The sequence below is a fragment of the Crocodylus porosus genome, unplaced genomic scaffold, assembly GCF_001723895.1.
Source record: "Crocodylus porosus isolate Cpor-Errol unplaced genomic scaffold, CroPor_comp1, whole genome shotgun sequence".
Lineage (NCBI taxonomy): Eukaryota > Metazoa > Chordata > Crocodylia > Crocodylidae > Crocodylus > Crocodylus porosus.
In genome coordinates, this window is record NW_017728906.1 from 154215684 (window position 1) to 154240173 (window position 24490).

General features: G+C 42.3%; 1 protein-coding gene across 1 annotated transcript in view; it reads right to left on the minus strand.

Annotated features, from left to right (window-relative positions):
- Positions 1-24373, minus strand: part of LOC109305518 (guanylate cyclase soluble subunit beta-2-like) — a 43918-nt gene extending 19545 nt beyond the window's left edge. The window contains exons 1-10 of the mRNA XM_019528512.1: positions 24356-24373; positions 23983-24130; positions 23685-23815; positions 23405-23518; positions 13325-13398; positions 10091-10185; positions 5613-5773; positions 4813-4912; positions 1819-2015; positions 1130-1256 (exon numbers count right to left, since the gene is read on the minus strand). Of these exons, the coding sequence (XP_019384057.1) occupies positions 1130-1256; positions 1819-2015; positions 4813-4912; positions 5613-5773; positions 10091-10185; positions 13325-13398; positions 23405-23518; positions 23685-23815; positions 23983-24130; positions 24356-24373 (1165 nt within the window). The remainder of the gene's footprint in view (positions 1-1129; positions 1257-1818; positions 2016-4812; positions 4913-5612; positions 5774-10090; positions 10186-13324; positions 13399-23404; positions 23519-23684; positions 23816-23982; positions 24131-24355) is intronic.
- Between the last annotated feature and the right edge of the window lie 117 nt (positions 24374-24490).

Below are 24490 nucleotides of genomic sequence, written 5' to 3' on the forward strand. Positions count from 1 at the left end.
TGACCAGGGGGCAGCAGGGCAGGCCCTACGAGGAGAGGCTACAGGACCTGAACCTGTTCAGCCTCCACAAGAGAAGGCTGAGGGGGAATCTAGTGGCCATCTATAAACTGGCCAAGGGGGACCAGCAGGTAATGGGAGAGTCCCTGGTCCCTTGAGCACTTCCGGGAGTAACAAGGAACAACAGCCATAAGCTGGCAGAGGGTAGGTTCAGGCTAGACATCAGGAAGCAGTACTTCACAGTCAGGGCAGCTAGGATCTGGAACCAACTTCCAAGGGAACTGGTGCTGGCTCCTACCCTGGGGGTCTTTAAGAAGAAGCTAGATAGACACCTTGCTGGGGTCATTTGACCCCAGTACTCTTTCCTGCCCACGGCAGGGGGCCGGACTTGATGATCTGCTCAGGTCCCTTCCAACTCTACCAACTATGAAACTATGACAGTCTACAAGGCACCGGATTCACAGCCATCAAAAACAAAGTCCTCTCTTGATCCACAGAATTTGTGTAGCATTGGCAAGAGCAATACCTAACAAGATCTCAGCTTGGCCCAGGAAAGACCACTGTTATAAAGAGAAGATCATTCATTTTTCCTATTCAGGTCAGTCACTGGCCTCAGTGGTGACACCACCTGCCTTCTGTGCTCTCTTTTTTTGTGGTGTGGCCATTTCACTGGTCAAAGGGTTGGGACCATTTTATACTGACTGTACAAACACACCTACAGGTCAAAGGCTCCACATGCTGTTATCAGTCTTCCGAGTGTCTAGTCCTTTGTCACTTTAAAATTTAAAAAATAATCTAAATAAAATAAAGTGGCAAAATGGCCTGCAAAATAAATAATTTTTCAGAGTGTATAAGCCAATGCAACAAGCTACATCAGTGATAATGAAGATCTATTAAAAGGGCAAATAATGGTCTGATCATATTTAAACAAGAATCTCTCTCTCTCCTTCCCCCAGTCCAAACTCTGCAATCCCTACATAAATCAATAACATCATCTGGAGTGTTTTACTGCCTCCAGTATTTATTTCCAGCAAGCTGTTCCCCTCCTGGGAAGGTGTCTGTTTGTCTACACAGCTGAGACCCATATCTCATTATGATCACTGTAGCTGAGGTTAGGAAGACATACACTCACCTTTCCTAAATTTCACAACACTTCGCACAATGTCCCAGAGGGATTTCTTTTTAAGGTGGCATGACAAAGCAGAGCAGTTCTTCATTTGCTGAAAGACTACATCTTGTGCCTCAGAGAAGAAAGCCGTCTAAGATGAGAGAGTGTTTGTGTGTGAGTATGACATGATTCAGATGGATAGGCCATTTAAATACATTACAGTAGGACAGCAATAATGTTGAAACTTAAGTATGTAAAGACAGGAAATGACAAAGTTAAGGTTGCACATGGAACCATCACTTTGTTTCATTATGCATATGGATAATGGCACTCTTCCAATGACCTGACCACATGCTCTTTCTCAAATATAACAATTTTTAGTTATTATTTTCTTTGTGGTTATTCAGCTTAATCAAGAACTTATCTAGAGTTCTGCAAGCTAATTCCCCAGAGCCCTTCACCTCATGTAATCATTTACACCTGAAACAAATACAGCTGTTTTGCCCTTATTTTCCTTTAATCTAATTGACTTTGCAAGATGCAAGGTAAAGGATAATTGGACAAACCCCATCATCATTGCACTCCAACTCTATAGTGAGAGGGAGAATACATGGCTTGTTTTCTCTCAGATATTTCTTGCACATTAAAAGAAAACAGGCTGACCCAGAAAATTATAAGTTATCTCCCTCCTTTCTGTAAATCTATTATTGTACCTTGTTACTGTTAGGTGAGTTGCCACTTTCTGAATTTGTTTCTTCTCTTGTCTTTCTCTCTGGTCTTTTAAGCTTCTGCAGAACAAGAAATACCACATGCTCCTTTTTCCCAGTGCGCTCCCTGTCTTCACTTTGATTAAGAATTTCCATTGTCACTTCACTGTTGAAGAAATCTCTAGCAACAGACTCTAAGATACCTGTATTACAAGGAATCATAGATTAGTTTGGGGACCTCCTGGTGTTAGCAGAGTTTCTTGGAGCCTACATCTCTATTTGGAAAACCTCTCTTTTCTTCCTTGTGCTTCTCAGCAATTTCTTCTAGGATTTACCTTACTGCCTGTGTTATTTAATTTTTAATATATTGGCATGAAGGATGCTATGCAAAGTAAGTTTCTAATAAGATATTTATATATACCTACATTTCTGGAAACTCATGGGGATCAGTGATTTTGAGGACTATAATCTTCATTCTGTTAAACTCAAGGTTCACACTAGTGCAGTTTTAGGGAGGTGGGATTTCTTCCTAGCGGAACTGAGTCAGAATTTGGCCCAGAATTAGAACAGTGAAGCTTGTAGATGTCTTTTCTGGGTGAAAGCACCAGATAACTCTTATAATTAATTTACCAAAAGGAGAGAGCTAGTTGGTTCTCCTCCATCTAATGTAAAATTATAATCCAAAGAACCCACCGTTCAGCTGATACAGATGCTGCACAGGTGTCTTCCTTTCTGCCTCTCTAGGTTATATATAGAGCACCCATTACTGGACACATAACCCAGATGTGTAACCCCAACAGCTTAGATTTTTTTACATTAACACAGCCACTAACATGAAAACCATAAGCACCAATGCCCATGATGATTCCCACTGTCCACAACAAAACATGTATGCACACACATGCACATGGATACTTACTTCCATTTGTTACAAAAAGCATCCAACACTGCTGTCTACTTTAAAAGTGGATAGGATCTACACATGCCTTACAAAGTTCTGTAGCCCCAGGCCTTACCTAACACCAAAGTTATATAACTAATTGTATGTTTCCAAACTAAGTCTCTTAAGTGAGTGCAAAGTCCTGCATTAGATGCACGTTTATGTTGGTTTAAGACTGGGTTAAGTATGCTTGAAATGTTGCCAAAGAAAAGAGGCACAAGTGACTGTGATATTGCTTCCAAAGTGAAGGTTTCAATTTTTTTCTTTTAATTGTAATTTTCCTGGATTGGGCAGTGGTGAAGGGTGCGGGGAGGGAGGGATAATGATTTTCTGACTGAGTGTAGTCTTTCATTAGTGATGGCCCAAGATCAAAATCCTCATTCTCAACATCTGTAGACCTGAGAAGGTTTGAATCCAGAGTCAAATCTGAAGCTTGAATCTCGGCTCACCTTATTTCCCCCATTTATCCCCACTGTATTAAGCAAACAATTTGGATGCACCAACCTGTACTGGAGATGTACTGGCTGGAAAGGAGGCTACCTGGTCTGATTTCAGAAGCTGAGGCTCAGTGATAAAATACTGGTCAGGCCCTTTAACACAGACTATAAACCAAGTGAAATCATGATCCTCATCTGAATGAAAACTAAAGAAACACTGGGATTTACAGTCCAGAAAACGTGTGACTAGAGGCCTGACATAAGTCAGGCTAGGAAACAGTTCAAGGCTAAATTAAGTAAACTCTGGGTACATGAAGGAAAAGGCAAGATCTGGAATGTCTCACCGGCTGCACTGATAGGCCTTGGGGGAAGGACTGGAGATGGGGAAAGGGGACAGAGAGGGACAGGCCTCCAGCAAGGGTATAAGTTGTTCATGGGTTGACAGGCTGTTTTCAAGTGGTGAGGACAGGACTAAAATGGCCTCCAATAAAATAAATGGTATTGACTTAAACCCTGTTGTGTGCAGCTGCTCTTATGTAGGAGTCTTAGTCTGGAGCTTCAGAGAGGGGAGGAGGCACTCCTCTTCTGTGAATCCAAAAAATACTTTCCAGTCTTTTACCCTCCCTAGTCTCATAAGTCTCTTAGTCAAGGTCTGCCCTTGCTATAAAGAAGGACCTTATGGCTTGACCTGTGGCTGAACCATATGAATTACTAAGCCAATGAGGGGAAACTGAGGCCTGGTTTACCTGATGTGGATCAGGATAGGAATTCCTCCATGTGCCTCAAAAGAGCTAGGTATCCAAGTTGTAATCGTATTGGTGGAGAGGAAAAGGCAATCAGGACTCGTAGTAGAGATGATATCTTTCATTAGACCAACAAGATTTTTGCAAAAAAATTAAAATTGTATCATTTAAAAAATGTAAATGATAAAATCTTAAAATTTACATTTAAAAAGTTAGAATTTTAATTTTTTAAAATACAGATTTAAAAAGAAATTATGGAATTTTTTTTTGCAAAAATCTTGTTGGTCTAATAAAAGATATCATCTCTACTACGAGTCCTGATTGTCAAAAGAGCTATGCACTTTGTGAATAAGGTGACAAGTCCCTTCATCGAAGATTTTACAATCTAGATTGGCAGTATAAAATGAAGCAATGTGAGAGAGAAAGAAAGTATCTAGTGGACTGCAGCATGTCCTTTTGGCCCTGGCATTTTCTTAACTTACTTTTAAAGTATATATTCTAGCTTCCTTTTGTAAATGCTTCCTTGTAGACAGGACTATATATTTCAGGCCCTTTAGGAGAAGCATGTTTTTAAAGGTCTGCAAGGAGGACAAGACTAGAGTATGGAGGAAAGCAATGGAAGAGAAGAGATGATTTCTCAGAAAGAAAGAAAAAAGAGTGAGAGATGCAAGAACAAAGTTGAGCAAGGCTTTGAAAGTGATCCAAGAAGTGCTAAAATCCTAGGAATCTCTGTAGTAGATCCCACCCATTATGGTGGCCCTCTCAGTGGAGGCCCATGTTAGCTGACTTCCCTTCAGTCGAATTTTCAAGAAAAGCAGGTCTGGATGATGGGCATCTGAGAAGCCAGTAGAACCTACAATGAGGTAATATTGCTTTTTACCTGGTACAATATGACACAGGCCCCTCCTGTCAGAATAGTAGTGAAGTAACATTGCCCCATCTGTCCTCTTCTCCACACGAAAAGACGGCGCATTCATTTCCTGCATAAAAGGGATTGGAAAACTCAAATTTTCATACTGTATAGTCTTTCACTCTAGAGCTGCATGGAAAAAATCTCTTGGTCACAAAATCATGATGTAATATGATATAAACAGCATAGCTTCACTGACATCAACCATCATCCTAACTGATGTTGATTCAAAATAGTTGGGGGAGTTGCCTACTGATGACTTCAGGTAGATAATGACTGTCAGCAAATACAGGACAACTGAAAACTGTAACAGAGAAGAAAAAGCTAACTTTTTAAGAGAGAATGCTTCATTCCATCATGTTTCATTCATTTTTGTTTTTACTTCTTTGGGACTTCACTCACAAAATTCAAGGGTAGGTAGGGAAGCCCAAAAACAGGTAGTGCCCATCTTGCTTTTAGACTTCAAAGGGTTTCTTCTAATGGGACTAACCAGAGTTGGTATGGGAAGGGCAGTGCTGGAGTATTGACACTACACATGGCCTTCCCATGCAGAGAGGTAACTACAGACATTATTCTGAATTGGCTTGCATTTAATCTATCTGTAAAATCCCCCTTGTTGCTTCAGGCTAGCAATTCCACTGACATTCCATGGGTTTTCTTCTTTAAGGAGGCCTGGGTGGTGGACAGAGGACTTCCTACCCAACACTGAACTAGAACTGTTATGTGGAAGAGCCTTATTAATTCTCAGGAACAGAGAGAGAAAATAGTACCTGGTAAGACAATGCAAGGTAACTATGAAGAGCATCTAGATTCTCAATAAATTCAGTTAGATTCCCTCCTAGAGTCTGTAGCATTCGGTCATACCCTGACATCTTACAGAAAGTGAAGAAATATTCTCCAAAAAGCTTCAGCACTGTTGCTTCTGACATGCCTGCAAAAAGAGACAGTAAAAATCAGGGTTGTGAAATGGTATCAAAGTCATGTGGCATGAATCATAAAACTTCAAAAGCTGAATGGTATGTGGCCAAATAGCATAGGGACCAAATGGAACCTATCGTGCAGAGGCATAGCAGTGCAGCTCCACGCCCAGGGCAGCCAGAGTACACAGGGAAGCACTGGCCACTGCTATGCCAATTGTAGCAGTGTAATCAGTGAGGATCCTGGTTTTGTCTGATAAGAAAATATCCCCAATTTTTAGACTTAAAAAAGTAACGAAAAATCCACATTTTCTATGATTAAAATGAAACGCCACTAATTATATATATATAGTGGGAAAATGTAGATTTTGGGTTACTTTTTTATATCCAAAAATTGGGGTTGTTTTCTTATCAGACAAAATCAGGATCCCTGGTGATCAGCTACCACTTTGGGGGGGGTCACTGTTTCTGCGTGCTCCCTCCCAACAAGGGCCATGCTCGAGGCTCCTGCCCTGGTCATCCCCCCTCACCCTCCAATTACACTAGTGGTATGCTGAAAACTGGGATAATCTGATGGGGATTAACTTTCCAAGTTATGTCTATTTTTGTTTCTAAATGTACCTGATCTTAGCTAGTAACCACTATAGCTGTACTTCCCATAGAAAATGTTAGACCCTTTTACACTTGTGGAATTCTGTTGACTTCAGCAGAGTGGATCCTCCTTCAGATCAGTGTAATAGATAATACTTGGTCTCTGGAGTCTAGTTCCTTTAATTTAGGCCTCTTGTCCTCTATCCAAACAGGCCTTTATTTGGTATTTCTGTGTCTTACAGTGTTAATTATGTAGTCCCTTGCAGGCTGCTAGTAAATAGAGTTCCTCCCATCTCTCTACAGCAAAGTAAGTAGTTGGATCAAAAATATGCTCCTGACACCTCTTACATGTAATTCAACCTCATATTGTCTTACATATCTACGCTGCTTCTGTGCTGTGACTGGGGCTGCCATGAAGAAATGTACTCTGCCCCCCAAGCATTTGCTCCCACTAAGCATGTTCCAAATCTCATGGGACATGTTTAGTGGAGCCTGAAGTCCCAAAGCCTCATGTCCCAAAGCCTCCCAAATAAGGCCTTATACCTGTTTTAAAGCAGTCCTGAGCACACATGTGTTCCAGTGCCATATTCTGCTTCCCTATATCAGGCATGCTTCTTGTTATATGCTCAGGGCTGTTGCAAACCAGGTACATAGTTTCATTTCTTGGAATGGGTTTGGACTGAACAGGAGCAAGTGGGTAGAGCATTCTTCAGGCTGGTAGTCCCAGGTTCAGTAGGAAGGTGCTGTAGATAAGCTCCAAACTAATGAGATATATTCCTATCTGGCTGCCTGTAACAGCCATATTGTATGGAATTTAGTGGACTGTTTATTAGGCTGCCAGGTAGGAACACCTCCAACCATTCAAAGGCCCTGAGAACTATGTACCATCAGATCAATTTATCACAACCACAAAGCTTGCAAAGATTATACTAGTGGGAAAGTTGCATCTCATCATAAAGTCATGCTGAGAGCATGGTTTTTGAGGGGCCCTAGTGTCAAAACTTGTGCTCAGAAGCCAATGAACCTCTTACCTCAGTCATCCTTCCTAAGAGTTGCCCTCAAAATTCAGAAGGATTTCTCCAAAGACATCCAGGAGATGTCTACCCCACCTTCTCAGTGTGTGCTGGTAGGGATCGCCCTCAGCATCCCCTACTCCCTTAAAACCTGATCTTACTCCAAACCCCAAAATGTCAAAGTAAGACCATCCCTGGGGCATACCTAGAAGTTGCTCTCAGGCATGCTGGAGGTCAAGGTCTCAAGAGTGGTCATTGGGGAAATGGCATTCCCTAGAGTAGTTTCACTGCTGTGTTTCCAAGCATGGTGTTTGCAAGCAGTAGGGGGCGGGTAAGAAGTGTTGGGGAACATCACACTGAATGCATGGTATAGATGCACCCCTAAAATTAGAGGGGTATGTCCTGAGATGGGCCCAGCTCTAGACATAGCAAGAGGCAGGGTAGATTTTCACATTTATAGACTAATTTAGAGATGTATAGTAAAAGCTTTTGTAAATAGAGGGCTTGCTTCATCAGTTGCTGTGAAGGGACTTCAGGAACAGAAAGCAGTGATTAGAGTACAAAGGGGAAAGAAAAAAGGGTGGGGGGCACTGCTGAGAGAGGCAAAGAGAGAGAAAAACAAAGCAGTTTGCCCTATGTCCCTCGGTGGGTTTATAAAAATTAATCCAGGTAATAGGATAAGACTTCATAGTCTTGATTTAGACCAGTGATGCTCAACCAGTGGCTCCAGGTGCCAAATGAGTGACACAGATTGGACCCTGAGGCCTGGTACCACCCCTTCGTCCCCTGGTTTGCTGAGATTGGATACTGGAGGCCTGGCACTGCCCCCTCCCAACCTCCCACATGCCAGAATTGGGTCCTGGAGATCCAGTGCCACCCCCCCTGCCCTCTGTACACTGGGATTGGGTCCTGGGGGCCAGGTACCACTCCCTTCCACTGGGGGCCAAGTGCTGCCCCTGCCTGGCCTTATGTGCAGGGACTGTGTTCCTGGTCCAGCTTGTAAGGTCCAGGGCTGCCCACAGGTCAGAAGATTTGGCAGTAGGTGAGTGATGCCATCACTCCCCTACCACCAAGTTTCCAGACAAGTGGGGAGCCCTGCAGGCCAGATGACAGCTCTGTGAGCCAGATTTGCCCTGTGGGCTAAAGACTGAACACCCTTGGTTTAGACCAGTGGTCTCCAACCTTTTTAGGTTGGAGATAACTTTTGGAATTTAAAAGGAACCAAAGATCTATGCCCCTGCCCCTCACCACCTGCCCCCCACCATGCCCAGTAGGTAAGTCTGTGGAGGGGTGAGGGGAAAGGGCCATGGGGGGGCAGGGCAGATCAAGGCCCTATCTCTAGCCCCACTCCCTCCTTCACCACTAGGGCCTTGATCTGCACCCCCCTCCCATGCTGGTGAGGTTGGGGCAAGCCGTGCACAGTCAGGGTGGGGTGGGGTGGGGGACAGAGCTATGAGCAGCTCATCTGAGTGGTGTGGGGAGATGAGGCACACAGCCCAGGAGTGCATGGGGGGGCACATGCCCCCAGATCTGCCTGCTGGGTGGGGCAGGTTGTGGGCTGCTCCTAGCTGGGCAGCTGTGGCAGCAATACTGGGAGCAGGGCCACAGGGGGTGGGGGGGCATAGCCCTCCCACTCCCAGCATTGGCACCATCTGCACAGAGTGCAACGTGGGCCAGGCCCAGAGGCAACAGCCTTGTGCAACCTTTCAGCCCACAGCTGCAGCCCACCCTCTCCCATACCTCCAGCCCCCAGCCCCCATGTCTTTAGGAGGGGTGGGGAGGGGAAGGCCGCACCAGGCTGTTCCCATCAGGTCTGGCTTGCACTGTGCTCAGCGGCAGCATTGAGAGTAGGGGGTGAGGGGACTATGGCCACCCTGTGGCCCTGCTCCCATGCAGGCCTATGCTGTCCTGGCCCCAGCCCATCCTGGTCACAGGTCCAGGGGCACACACCCCCTGTGTCTTCCTGGGCTGCATGACCCCCACTCCCCATATCCCTGGATGAGCCACTCGTGGCTTCATCCTCCACCCCACCCGGCTGCCACTGTGGGCTACCCTTTGCACCCTGAGCCCTGCTGCACATGCCCCCTGGGTCTTCACTCTTTCCCTCCCCCACTGACTGAACTGCTGGGCTTGTGGTGAGGGGTGTGACATGGACATGCATGCATGCACTCAGCCCCAAGAGCCCAGGATTGACTTCAAGGTGCTTTGGCATTTACTGGTCGATCCCCATTGACTGTTTGGTGACCACTGGTCTAGGCCATACTTGACATAATAATGACAACATACTTAACATCCATGGGTCCCTTCACAGCATCTGAGAAAGTAATCCATCTGCTTATGAAAGCTTATACTATACATAGGACCTGGTTTAAATCATGATTTTGCATTTTTCATGAAAAAAATGTGGTTTGAAATGAAATGCCATGACATGGCTGCTGGCTGGGGAGTTCAGGGAAGAGGGTGGATCTCCAAGCTGGCTGGGCAAGGAGAGAGCATGCACTGCCCCATCCTTCTGGGGGATGGCCCCTTCCTCCCCCTCCCTCAGACTAAGCCGATCCAAGTGGAGTTGGGTCTCCCTAGCATGAGCCTTCCACAACTTCCCCTGGAATGGTACAACTCTGCTCTGATCCCAGGTACTGCCATCATCTGGCTTCTTGGCATAAAAACAGCATCTGAATTGCACTAAGCTGTCAGTGCTTAATAAGTAAAGGAATAAACTGTTCTTACTTAGTGTTTTGCAGGCTTCTTGGATCAGCTTGAAGGTGATAACATCATCATACACTGTATAAGTCATGAAGGTGTCTTGGATCCCTGCCTGTGTTCTGAAAAAATACAGTAGATTATGACTTAGGAAAACACAGAAGGGAAGCCATTCTGTCTGGTAACTGCCTGAAGCCAATCCATCCACTGATAGAGCTGAGTGCAGTGAAACCAGACCAGGGAGATCAGGTCCCAGCTTATTCTAATACTCCACATGTTTACATGAGTAATTCCTCCAAGTAGCAACATCCCCCAATTGCATCCAGTTGTTCCTTGGCACAGAGGTCTAGAGTTTTCTGGAGAGGTGTATGAATCGGGGCAGAAAGGAACTAGAAGGCAAAGTAAGGGTTTCTTTGAGCTAGCCCCAGTTAAGCACATCTTTTAAAACATAAAGATAGGTAAACCAAGATAGCCACATGATGGTCAGTGATGAAGGAAAACATACCAGTATTTAATCCTTCAGGAAAAGGATTTTGGACTGTGCCAGCTATACATGCTGTACATGCCCATGTTGGGGAACAATTCCTGGATTCTCTGCCTTAGAAAACTGGGCAGGCTGCAGTAGATGACAACCATTTAAAAACAGCTGTGTGGCTGTTGCATTATTTGGAATTATTTATATTGCATCTAGGGGCACTGAATGAAATCAGGGTTTTGGTGTGCCAAGCACAGGACAAACATATAGTAGAAGCTGTACAAATATGGGGTAGGGGGGGTGTTGCTACCCTGGAGAGTTTATGGTCTAAATGGACAAAGTGTGAGAAGGGCAGAATCAGTTTAAAAGCAGGGAATTTAGGCATGAAAATGAAGGCAAATATTTCTTTAAACATTATTGCATTTTGGATATACCAAGTGAGACCCAAAGGGGTGGTGTTGGTGACTATCAGATGCCTCATACCAAATGCTCAGGACCGTTACCAACATCTAGAAAATCCTGGCCGACATGATTTGACTATGGTCAAAATAGATATTTCTGGAAACCTGGGAACTGACTCTAATTCTCTTGAGCCTCTTTCATGTGCCTCAACCTTCCCAATCTTTGCTCTCTGGGAAAGCTGCTGGTATAATGGGATCTGATTCAATTCCGTATGTAAACTAGTTGGGTATTCAAGCATGTTTCTTCTCAGCCACATCAGCAGGGGTTGGTCTAATTTGTATTACTGACCTTCAGAGGTTACTTTGTGAGCATTATCAATGTGATCAGCTCTGTGCAAAACACAGTCACAGGTCCTGCCCCAAAGTCCTTTCAGGTTTCTGCTGCTCTATTTTTATCACATGTGATGTTGCTAATTCCTTCCTATTCTAATTTTAAGCATGTCCCTAATGAAGTTTTTCTCCTCTGTTCTAGTTACAGTAAACCACTGTGTAGGAAATGTCCGTTGGTTTCACAGGCATTCTATATAGGACAAAACTGTTTGGGAGCCTAGCAGAAGAGAGTTGGAGCATGGTCTTAATAAGTTGGGTGTTTCTGGCATAGTTGCAGATAACAATGCAAGTGAACATCTGAAAGACAAAACTACTATCAGCTCAGCTTAAAAGAGTTGCCAGAGTCAGACAGAAATGAATGTGAGGCCCAACATAAGCATGTGTATGTGCTGAAGACAGCCAAAAACACTCTGCAAATGTCACTGTACACTCTGCTTGATATACAGGCACGAGAAGCCAAGAACATGATTCTTGGATCTTTTGTGAAAACTGTGATGGCTCAAACTGCACTGAGAACTCTCTATATGTTTTGGCTCAGCTTCTGCTCCCAGTTACACTGGTGAAAATCACTCCAGCTTTACACCCATCTTACTGAGTTTATTTTGCCATCTGTCTGTGTTTAGTCTTTATATTAATTATTAGGGCATGCAGCACTTCAGGTTGAAATGCAAGTTCTTTTCCAGGGACTGGAACTGCATGACATGAAAAACATTGACTAGAGACCAAATCTGTTGTTCTAGAGATTACAAATGAGAGTTCGCACTCTTCATTTTTCCATACTTATTGGCATTTCTATGGCATTCGTTACTAGAATTCAGAAGTTCCAAAATATCGATGGACTCTGTTAACAATAACCTGCAAAGCTTGCAAGGTTATTTCCTTTATTATAAATGCATTCTTTGCTGTCTGTTAGCAAAGTTGTCCTTCCTTTCAATGGTATAGGGCTCTGGGGAAGCAAACTGTATGAGAAATTCCCTTATGGAATTTTTCCCTATTCATATAATTGTGGGAGAAGGTTGAGCTCTGTATCACCCACACAGTCCAGAGACTGGGTAGATATGCCCTGTATATAAGACGCACATACCACCCACAAACCAGATCCCGTACCACCCACCAATATGCACGAAATTTTGCAAATTAGGCAACGTGGACTAGCTGTGACTGTCAGCAAGCACATCAGAGACAAGAGACTCTAAGCGTAGTTCTTGACTACTTGGTGCCACTCTAAAGTAGCAATTTTCCAGATTGGGCATAGAAACCAGGAGCGAGTGGGTAGAGGGTGCTATACGGTGATGCTCACAGACTCAGCACCAAGATGGTGTAGGTATGCCCATAGTCCTAATTCCCCAAACAGCTGCTACATCTTGCGAGATGTGTAGCATCAGAGGCACAGAAATGTCTGTTAGCTTCAAGGAGCTCTGGTTCTCCTTTCTAGCCAGGGTCAGCTGTACTACTTAAAGTTTTCTCTACTCTCTACTGCTTCCTCCATACAATAGAGATGGTTCTGTGAAAAATCCAACAACCCCCAGACATTTGTGGCTTATTGTAGCCATGAACAACTCCTTAACCAAATATGTATCAATCCAACTCTGAAGTTTCCATTTAAAGTGGAATTTGATATTTTGCAACATGCAACAAATGAAACAGCAGAGGGGGAATGTGAAGGTGGCATAAACTAAAAACATTATTAATTGCAAGGATGAATTCATCTCCTGTAGAACTCCACTGACTTTACTAAATTACACTTGGGATAAACTTGCCTCTCCTAGGCTGTCTGCTGATTTACACTGAGCACAACTCCCTTAAGTTCAATGAGGATGTAACTCAGCACAGAATTTGGCGCACTCTGCTTATAATTAATTATAATTGTGAAATATAAAGCTCTGTGGCCTGAATGTTCAACAGGACACAGTAAAATCTAAATTGTCCTTGGTTTCATTATGAAAATCCCAACTCTCATATGAATGCTTTTCTTCTAAAGGATTTAAAACTTACTTGAGTTTTTCCCAGGTCTTGTCTCCAAATTTCTCTATAACAAGAGATTTCAGGCAGGTATTGATAAAACCATACTAAAGAGGGGGAAAAAATTAACATGTTATGCCTAATGGAACATGAACAAAAGTAGAGGTCTTAATGAGCTAATTAAGTAAAATGACACGATGGCCTCTTTAAGGAAACAATTATATTTTTACTCATTTCCTGTAAGTTTGTTTGTTTAATAGCTCCGCTCATTCCAACCCTCATGCAGAACCTATGGATACTTGTTCTTTGCATATCAGTGGTCCTGGTTTCCACAGAGAAAACATATTAATGAAATGTTAAAGCCAATATGTAATTAAAGATGTTTACAAAAAATTGTTGCCAGTTAAGTGAGCTCTTTTTGGAATGCATATGGCTAAAATATAGACAGATCAAAGAAGGAAACTGATGGATCTTGCATCAAGCTGAAGACTTGACTGAAAGGCAACTGTTTTGTTAGGAAAAACCACAGCATAATTGGTATTTACATCTGACTTATGAAACTGGCTAGTGAATTAAAAAAATGTGTTCTTTCACTGCATATGTTTCCCTAAAACAGCAATGCTGAAAGAAGCTTACCATGGTAGTGCTGTCTGCTCTCAGATTGTGTGGGCAGGTGCTCTGGGTTGTTCTGGATTGTCTGAGTTGCCTATGCTTGTTGATGTTTTGTTACCAACACTGAGATTTTTTTTTAATGCATCAATTTGTAATGTCTGGAGCCCTTTGCACAGAGAACAAAGACATCCACCGAGAATTAAGAAACTAACAACTTACTATTCAACGTATCCTTGCCAAGCAAAGCTTTAACATCAGAGCTAAAGAGGTCAAGTACAGAGATAATAGGAGAAGAAAGTGATTTTTAGTACAAAGTAGAAATCCAGTGTTTTCATACTCCGATGCATCGGTTGTGAATACAATGCACTTGGCATCCAAATACACAGATTCAGGGAATTTATCTGGAAAGAACTTAAAGGAGTGACCAAAGGGATTGAAAGCTATTTATATGTCTTATGTACTTTAACAATGTCTCACACCACAATATCTAAGTACAATGTAACAGCTAAGGGCAGCAGTGCCCAGGAAGGTAATATTTTCGGTCTCTCTGTATCCTAGTATCTATCTCTAAATGTATTTTTTTCTTCTTGCCTTTTTGTTTTCTGTAACATCTTCATGTTAAGGGAGGACTCCAGACTTCCACTAATTTCAGAGAGATCAGAATCTGGTCTCTGTAATCTTACTTGTGTGCATAATAACAAGTTTGATCTATTACCACGAGGAAACTGATGAGTGAGGTGGTTACCACAACAAAATGTCCATGGAAAATGCCATTCTCTCTCATACACACATCCTCTAGCAGATGAAGATAATTGCAAGTGTGGTGAATAGCTGTACCCTAAAGTTTTTCTGACAATGTCATAGCCACCGCATTTGGAATAGCAATGGTACTTTTAATACTACTCTTGGTGCCCACCTTTTGAGGGAACACTAGTATTAGCATTGGCAGGAGCTTTGTTCAATGAGAATAGAAATCTTGCCAAGCTCCTGGATATGTTTTTACAGGCTCTCACAATTGACATTAACAATCCCCAAAACAGAAGGATCCTATTCACATACTTGGGGGGGGGGGGTGTACATTTTAACTAGAGTATTTCCCAGAGAGTCATGCTAATTAAAATGCCACAGTGTCACATGTATTAAGCATCTGTGTGTTTAAAAATGGCCACAGGATGCTGTGTGACAAACTTTAGTTAAAGCACCCCAGCAGCCATTTTGAAATCTGCAGGGGCTTATACATGTCACACTCCAGCAATGCTAGAGTGTTCTAATTAGAACGTGGCATGGAGCAGGCTCAATTACTTGAGTCTGCTCCAACGCCTTCCAATTAGAACATGTCAGAGCATGTGTATAGGCACCCAGAAGGTCCAGGCTAAATCCAAACTCTTTAGAAGTCCAGTTCCGTTTATATAAACAGAGCTGTCTCAACTTGGCCTGGTTTTCAAATGAGCACTGAAAGGGGTCGACAGACTCAACTGAAAATCCCAGTAAGTATCAAGTAAGAGATTGTTAGAGATTATCTTTCTTATGTGTTTAATGCTTTTAAGATAGAAGTGTCCACACAGTAAGGCAGGAATAAACAAGCTAAGTGCCCTCTGATGTCTCAAAGTTATGCCTCCAGGTGGTGTTAGTCAGCTCGTGTTGCAGTAACATCAGACTGCTCCACAGAGCAATATCAGAAATTTTCTGTTCTCCAGTATCCCAGGATGCACTGTTCCCATTCCCCCAACATGGACAATCTGTCATCCAGAATCTATTGTCCTAGTGTGACAGAGAGCTAAGGAGTGAGGGGCAGGGGGTGAGGAGAGAAGAGCTGGGGAGAGCCACAGAGCCATGGGGCAGGAGAAGGGGGAGCAGGGAGAGCCAGGGAGCTGTGCAGTTGGGGTAGCGGGAGTGGGTACTTGCTGCAGAACCAGGCAGCCACATGGCAGCCTAGGTAGCTCCTAGCCACCCCCTAGCTTTCCAGCTTGTGAACTGTAAAATGTAACAACACCCTAGGTTAAGTACCTAACTCTTGTTGACAATAATGGGAGTTGGGCACCTACCTGTGCAAATATGTTAGGTCCCTCTTGAAAATCCTGCTAGGCACCTAAATGCCACTGAAAATCTAGCCCCAGTATATTCAGCTTCTGCGCTCTTGGCTGTAATTCTGAGTAACTGCATTTTACCATTCTGCTCCTTCACTACAATTAAATTACTCCAGATTTACAGGATTGTGACTGGGGACAAAAACTAGCCCTGCAAGAGAAGTGATACCAGATGGGCGTAAGAATGTGATAGATCATATCACTGGTACAAATGTGATGCATGTCTTGTAAATATTACAGCCACCTTCTCCTTTTGCTATTTCTCACAACACACTGTTTACAGGCAATAGTAATCCATTTGTTTTGTTGACCTGAACATCATTCTTCAAATATAACAGAATCAAGATGAGGCTGAAATCTTAGACATAAATGACAATTGGGGGAAGTATGTCTTTGAATCTGATGGACATGTCTGCTCTTTATCAACAGGCTATGTTTGGCCAAACTTGGGATCTTCAATCTTCTAGACTTTGGGGGATTTCAGACCCAAGTCTGAAACTTGTGGCTCAGGCTGATCTTGACATTCAGTTCTTAAGTATTCAAATTCTTTGTTCAAATGGTGTATAGTCCAGCTCTCCCTTCCTAGGATTTTTTTTTTTTTCATGTAAGGAAACTTATGTCCAAACTGCTTCCAAGCAAAGCCAGAGATCAGTGGTCAAACATGATTCACTGATGTCTCAGTGTCTCCTGTGGTAACATGGTTATTCATTTGAAAAGGAAGAACAAAGAAGTTCATTTAAAGAACAGGAGCAAATTGGAAATTCAAAACAAATGTTTATGAATGAAGGACACTACAAGTCAGTAACATACATGCACACTCTCTGACATTCTGTTGACTGAAGTAGAGCAAAACCCATTTCCCTTTCATTTTCTCCTTTTGCTGATGGTAGAAACCTGAGATGAGCACAATTGTTAGGAATCAAGTGCCACCTTGTGGCCAGGCAGAGTTGTAGCTCCATTCTGGAAATCTACAAGAGCTGCTATGCAGTCAGGTCAATCGATAGCATCCAAGCTTTTGAAAGGGGTCCTCTCATCAGTACAGTTATTTCTGCCTGTCCAGGCTATGCAGCCATGCCCAAAACAATGACCACAGACCCATCAGAAAAGTCCTAGTCACCCTTCATTGTCTCTTTAAAGAAAGCAATTGAACTTAACTTTTTATTTCCTAATATTCTTTTTGGTTTTAAGGTTATAGGTTGTGGCCATGTTGGTCTAAGGACAGGCAGACAAGGTTCTTTGGATAAATCTGATATCTTTTATTAGCCTGACAAAGTGTTTTTGTACCCGAAAGCTTGCAAAGAAGAATTTTTCCAACTATTTGAGATGGTCTAACAAAAGATATCAGATTTGCCCGAAGAACCTTGTCTGCCTTTTGGTTTTAAAGCACCTCTAATGGGTTATCTTGTCACTTACAAGTTAAGTGACAAGATAATTGATTATTATTCCTGAGACATGCCTAACTGATTAAAATCTAATCTAGCCTTAAATTCAAGTTTTTTTATTTACAGGGGTGTAGGCTATAGCTGTGTTGGTCTACATAGGCAGACAAGGTTCTTTGGGTGAATCTGATACCTTTTATTAGACCAACTTAAATAGTTGGAGAACAATTTTTAAGCAAGTTTTTGGGTTCAAAAACCATCTGTCAAGGTTTTTTATTTGGTTGGTTTTGTTTTATGAATAAAAATAGAAGTGTAGTTTAAAATTACACAATAGAAGTGTGTTTAAAACTATTGGGCAGTGAAACAGTAACAACAGAATTACTGTTAATGGAATACTAATAAGACTTCCCACCATGCAAGAAATTAATAGATCTTAATTTCTGGACAATTTATAGAATCATAGAAAATTAGGGTTAGAAGGGACTTCAGGAGGTCATCTTGTCCCACCCCCTGCTCAACATTTATTAATCACCCAATGCAGAAGTATGAAGCAACAGAGGGTATATCTGTTAAGCTGCCCTCAGTAATGTTTTGGAACAAAATGTTATTTTACCAGAGGCCGTTCATACTATACTTGATATAAGTCAGGAGTAACCCCACTGACGAAGCTCACACCACAGGAGCTTGTCAACTGAGCAAAATGAACAACTAAGGAGAAAGGAACTGGCAACAAAATGGAGTGGCTAAACTGGACAAACCAATTACAGATAGAGGAAAGAAAAGGCAAACAAAAACTTAGGATCGAATGCAAACAACACTAATACTGATACAACAATGAAGATTTAAATCTAGCGTCACAGAAGAAATCGTCTATCTTATGGTTACTCTGGCAACTAACTCAGCCATGTTGTACACATTAAATACTTTTTTAGTCCTCTTTTTCTTATTATAGGTAAATGCTTACATGTTGCTCTTCTCTATTATATAAATATAATATCCTTGAAAAAGAAAATTCATCATGGAGCACAGTGAGGAAACTTAAACCATGAGCTTCAATTTCATGAATTCTCAGTCTTTTCCCCTCTTCTCCCCATCCCCCCCACCCTCCCTGTCATACTAATTTCCTGCTTTTCTTGGGCATATGCTCTCTCTTTTATTTCTGCCTCCTTCTTTTATAGGTTGGAGACATGTCTGTGGGAATAGTGAATAGGAATCCCAATCCCTTGCTTTCTGAGGTGGGACTCTTGAGCTTTGCACAGCTAGGGGAATTTCACCATGTGTTATCCTGATTTTTGGTTTTCCGCAGAGCTTGAGCTCCCTCTGAGGAAGTGCTTTAAGCACCAAACTAAAAGGGGCTTCTCCTTATAGCTGTGTTTTGTGGGAAAGGGTTGGCCTAAGTGTCTAACTCCAAGACAGGGTTTGGGGCTCTGAAGTGCAAGTGGAGGGAAGTGCCTTCCAGCAGCTGAAGAAGAACAGTACTTAAGGCAGACTTCTTTATTTCTTCTTTCTTCTCAGCTTTTCAATGACATATCTTCAGCTGCTCCCTGTTATATATACTGACCATTATGGACACTGCTCTCAGCTATCCCTATGCATTATTACAGAGAACCTAGACCCCAGGATTAGGGATGAGGATTCAACCAGGCAGCAAGACACCTAAGGCACAGCAATTCTTGGCAGTAACACTAAAGTCTTTCTGAGGATAATAACCCTTTCTGCATGGTCCATTGCAGGAACAGAACAACTATGGGCTTGCTGAGCCAAATCTAGTATTCCTCCCAGTTACAGTAAATGAAGCTGCTTTTGAAGTGATAGTATGTACTGGTCACTAGTATGTTCTTTTAAAGTTGAGTGGTGGTGTTAGTGGAAAACCTTTTCCTTTTTAATGTGTCCCATTCACTTAATAAATAAATGTATATCTTTCTTGTGCATTACATCAGGCTTCTACTTACAGTGCTTTCCCTATGGCTGTGCTGACACCTTCTGCCTTAATTATAAAGCTACAACACTGAAAGATTTAAACCAGAGTGGACATCTTGTCCAGCTGCCAAGTTTCCATTAGACACCCAGCGTCTCTACGTCTTCTGCCTCTGCCAAAGTTGTCCAATTCAGAATGATAATATAAACAACGTGAGTTTAAATTCTACAGGGCATGAAAACTTTGGAAAACGTCATCTCTCTAAATTTACTTACTCATTATTATACAGTATCTCCTATTTCATACAAGCAACTGGGCGTGTATGAAAGAGAGAAAATACACTGAATCCCCATTGTACTAGTGTTCAACAGTGACACTAATGCAATGAACTTGTGGTACCCTGGGTTTTGCAATGAAATGGAACTTTGAAACAATGAAAGAAGAAACTCCAGGAAATCTATCCCAGGTTTTAATCTGAGCCTATTGAATGCTAAGACAGTGTCTTGACAGTTGCCTTGTGAATACCTCTGTAGAGTCAATATGATCTAGAAAGAGCAAAATGAGGTCCATCAGGTCTCAGGGTTGTGACTGAGAGAACACACCAACCAACTCTGCTGTGACACTACTTCTCAGCAGTGGTACTGTGGTGTGGAGCTGCTTTTACTGGAATAAGTCTTCCATAATATGTGCAGTAAGCTCCAAAACCTGATCCTGCACTCCCAACAGTCAGCTGCCTCCTGCATCTCCCTAGACAGCCAGATAACTGATTTTGTGCTCTGAATATGTAAATAGGCAATTTAGGCCTATTTAAAAACATGTGTGCATTTAAAAAGTGGGGTTGGGGATGGAATTGTTTAGGGAAACTGCTTTCTTGTTTAGTTTATTTCCTTATGCAGTAGCTGATCTGCCATGAGTGCAAGTAAAGGTGGAGAAAATAAAGACAAAAAGTCTGAAAAATTTAGAAACATTTTTCTTTCTAAACCCCAAGTACACATACATCACAACAGAGATTGTGTTGCACTGGCATGGGAGAACACTGTCTGTCATGTTCAATTATTATATAATTCAATTACTGTTCTTCAAAAAGGTTATAGAGCAGGTTTTCAGAACATTTGAGTCCCTTTACACACTGTAGAAAGTGGTCAAAAAACGGTGGAAATGGCCTCAGAGACACACCTGTGTTGGGGTTTCCCAAGGTGCCACAGGTTGTCAAAATGACTTCACTTCTCACCCTAATGAGAAGGGAGTTTATTGCTCCCAGGTGCCCTCCCAAAATTAGAGCAGGTTGAGGTGGGTCAGAGCAGCCTCAGCTTGCAAGGCGCCTGGGGGGTCAGCCTGCCAGCCCAAGGCTGCTTCCCGCCACAGCTCAATGTGTTGCAGGGGGGCTGGCTAGGGCACAAGAGTGCTCCAGCATGGGACTAGCCAGCAGGCGGCCCTGCTACTGAAGCACCCTCATGCCCCAGCCAGCCATGTCAGCATCTACAGGTTTAGTGCTGAGGTTTTTACTGCTGCAGATAGTATTTACAAGTACTACCCTACTGCGGAGTGAATTAGTTTACTCCAGCTTAATAGGGACACACATCTAGATACATGACATTTACTGTGTAGCTAATTAGTCTACTGTGCAATAACCATCTCATGTAGATGCACCCAGATTGTAACAGCTGCAGCCTGCTCCCACACTGCAGCTCCCTCCCTTGCTTTTAAAGTTGCTGAGAGGTATGTTTGTCCACGCCCAAACTTGTAGGCATACTGAAGTATTTTTAATTTTCCCACAGAGTGGATAGGGCCAACAGATGGGAGGCAAAAAGTTGGCTGCCAGCACTGGCTGCCATTAGCAAGAGCATGGGGAAAGCTGTTTGACCATGAGGAGCAGCAGTAAAAGGAGAGCAAAGTTATCCATTAATGCAATGTTGTAGCCTGACACCAGACTCTCTTGTTGCTGTTGGCTGGGTTTATGTAGATAGATCAGGCAGACCTACAGTTTAGACTGAGTGTGAAGAAAGTACAGATAAGACTGAAGTGTTACAGAAGCAAAACCCTGTTCATGAACATCACTAGGAAGATAAACGGTAGACTATCAGTAGATGTCAGCAGTGAACAGCTGAATTTGTGTCCATCAGTACTCTGCTATCTGGTGAAATAAAGCATCCTAAATCAATAAGATTTGAGTGAGGCATGTTTACTCATTGTCAGATACTGGTCAAGTAATTCAGTCAAGAAGCACAGAAATGCAGATCTCCTTGTCACCTGTCATATACCACAGTATAGAATGCCTGATGCTCATGAGGCCACAATGCCACAAACTGATGAATACAGTGGTCTTTGCCACTGGATAGGGATCCAAGTCCTTTGGTAGAAAAACTGCTGAACATAGAAGCAGGAAGTATCAACAAATTGAGCAGATGGACAGTTAAAATGGAATTGTCTTCTGTTTCATTTGCTATGGCCTTGCACTGTAGATCCATATTGCTTGAAGGCCAATTAAAAGAAAAGACAGTGAAGCACAAAGGGCTCTCTCCAACACATTTTAGGGACTCAAAGAGAGCTACCTATTCTGAAAGGCCACTGCAGCAGGAGGTTAGTGCATCAGCATAGTTCTTAATTTGCTCACTGCACATTAGGGAAATAGGCATGCTGCATGCATGAACAGTTCCAAATACCGCGCAGTAAGCACAGAGCAGGGATTCTCAACCAGGGTGTTGTGGCACCTTGGCGTGCCATGAGATCATTTCAAGGGTGCCACAGGGTGCAATGTTAGCACTGTTACATGCGCCGACATGATTCACAGGATGATGCCGAAGATTTCAAATAGGAATACATAGTGTTAAGACCATTCTGACCTGTTGTGGTCATTCTGAGTTCTTTGCAACAGAAGAACTGCTCTATTATGTTTCTGTAGCTGAAAAAACAAGTGAAAACTAAGAGCAGATATTTTCCAAGGGGTGCCTCAAATCTATTGAGGGATGTCTCAAGTGTGTTGAGGTAGAGAACCTCTGGCATAGAGCACATACTGCACCTCTAAGGCAAAAGCACCTCCTTTGGAGCACCTCTGTAATATGTTTAGGATGTTTACATTTGAACGAAAGCATTAAAATACTATGCAGAAATCCAGATAACGGATGAAACCTAATGATGATGTGCTAGGGTTCCTTAAGATTCCTTAGTAGTTTCCTTCCACCCCTCGCCTCCCATTAGAGAACAGTCTATGCCTGACTGATTAAAAAAGTCTCAGCTCACTGGTGTTAAACATTAGTAACAGAACATATGAATATTTCAGATTCCAGCATTTAAATAAGACTTAGTCTGCATCTGGGTAGTAAAATAAACAAACACTTTGTTTGTAGCCATACGAAAAGAACTGCACAAAATCTTCACATACAGTGTCCAACAAGAAAATAACTTCCTTCAGAAAGCTGCATATAGGAACTACTTGATTTTTTTTCCCCCTAACACATGGCGGGAAAAAATGTCACAAAATGCAGGCTGCTCTCACTGCAGCAATTTCTTCCTTTACCACATCCTCTTACTAGTGCCACTTCATGATCTCAGGTCATGGGACTGGTGATGGCACATACTAAGTTTTCACATGCAAAGATGAGGAAAATTCATTTCACTGTAATTGGAATTACTGATGCACAAGCTCACCACATATTAACAGATCTACTTTGCAGTAGTAGAGTGAAGAAAAATTACTGCACCAGGCAATCTTTGAATCATTGCTTCCAATAACAACACTGAAAAATGCTTGCCAAGCTGAAGGGGTTCTTTTCCTCTGGTGATAAAGCAGTATTGTTAGGCACAGTGAACTCGATGAGCTAAACTCTGATGTCAGTCCAAACCTGGAATAACCATGGCTTAAAATACATACAGCATAAAGAACCTTCAGTGAACACATACTCATTTGCCACTACTATTGTGTACATGGTGGGACATAGTTTTTAAAAAGAGATAAATATTACACATTATTTTGTATAGCAATCTTCCAGCTAGAGCTATTCCTTTTTACGTGCTTTAGGTTTAAATTTTAAAGTGTTGAATGCTCCCTCCACTGCTTTGGGTAAGTACATTGGATGTCTTTCCAGTCTCTTTCTGGAGCCAGTGGTGGTTCTCTGACTGTTTGTTTGAGCCTGGTTTGTTGCTTTTGCTGTTTGTGAGGTATCCTGTGAATGTCTCCGAGCACGAAGAATCCAGTTTGAATGTAAACTGTGTTCACTAGTGCTGGTAGCAACTGAAAGACAGAAGATAGTCTGTAGTTAATACAGCTTTCCAATGAATGCTAATGTTAAGATATTCATTCAGAAAGAAGGATGCCAGTGAAGTCCTGTCTGGTCGAAATGCTAAATAACCTATTCCAGGGTCCATAATAATTTCCAATTCTAATGTCTGTTCTTAACTTTTTCATCAATATGAATTTTGGTGTCCAACTTTCTTTCTATACTTTGTCTTAGTCTGTAGGTGAATTTTTGTTTTGTAAGCTTGAGGGGAATAAACAGATAATCATTTATGAATATGGAAAGGGGAAAACCTGCATAAAATTATAAAAGTTTTATAGCCACGAAAACTGGGTATAAAATTTGGAGGGTGAAATTCACTTCTGTGCAGAGAACAAACATAACACCTCTCCCTCATAAACCTACATTTCCCCACCAGCCCCTTACTAATCATAACTTAAATGAAGTATATAGACTTCACCATCAAAGTCAACATCCGCGTTTGGGAGGTTTGTTGCAGGAATTTTCCGCCGTCTCTCTGTATCCAGTTCTGCAATAATCGAGTCGAAGTAAGCTATTGCTTCTTTTACATCTGAATTGGGCTGTGGGACTTTTCCTTCCAGTGATATCTATTGAACAGATGGGTGGGGAGAAAAGCATGCTAAGAACATGGCAGAACTACTTCTCAGTAATCATACTATGCCAAGCAGAGGAGGGCTCAAATTGCAAGACCTGTATCTGAATTTCAAACAGCTGAAAATTTTATTTGGACATACAGGTTATTCAGAGTTGGTAGCAAGAAAATGGTTCAATTGTCCCGCAGGTTGGGTCTTTTGGTCCCAGTGGGCCAATACCTGATACAGTGTGGCCATTTTGGCCACAATTCCTAGAGGAGTTCAACCCCCAATACACTGACTCCTGAAATTCTATCCACTTATTTTGTTACCAAGTAGGAGCTGAGGTCTTTGGGCCAGATCAAAAAATTAATC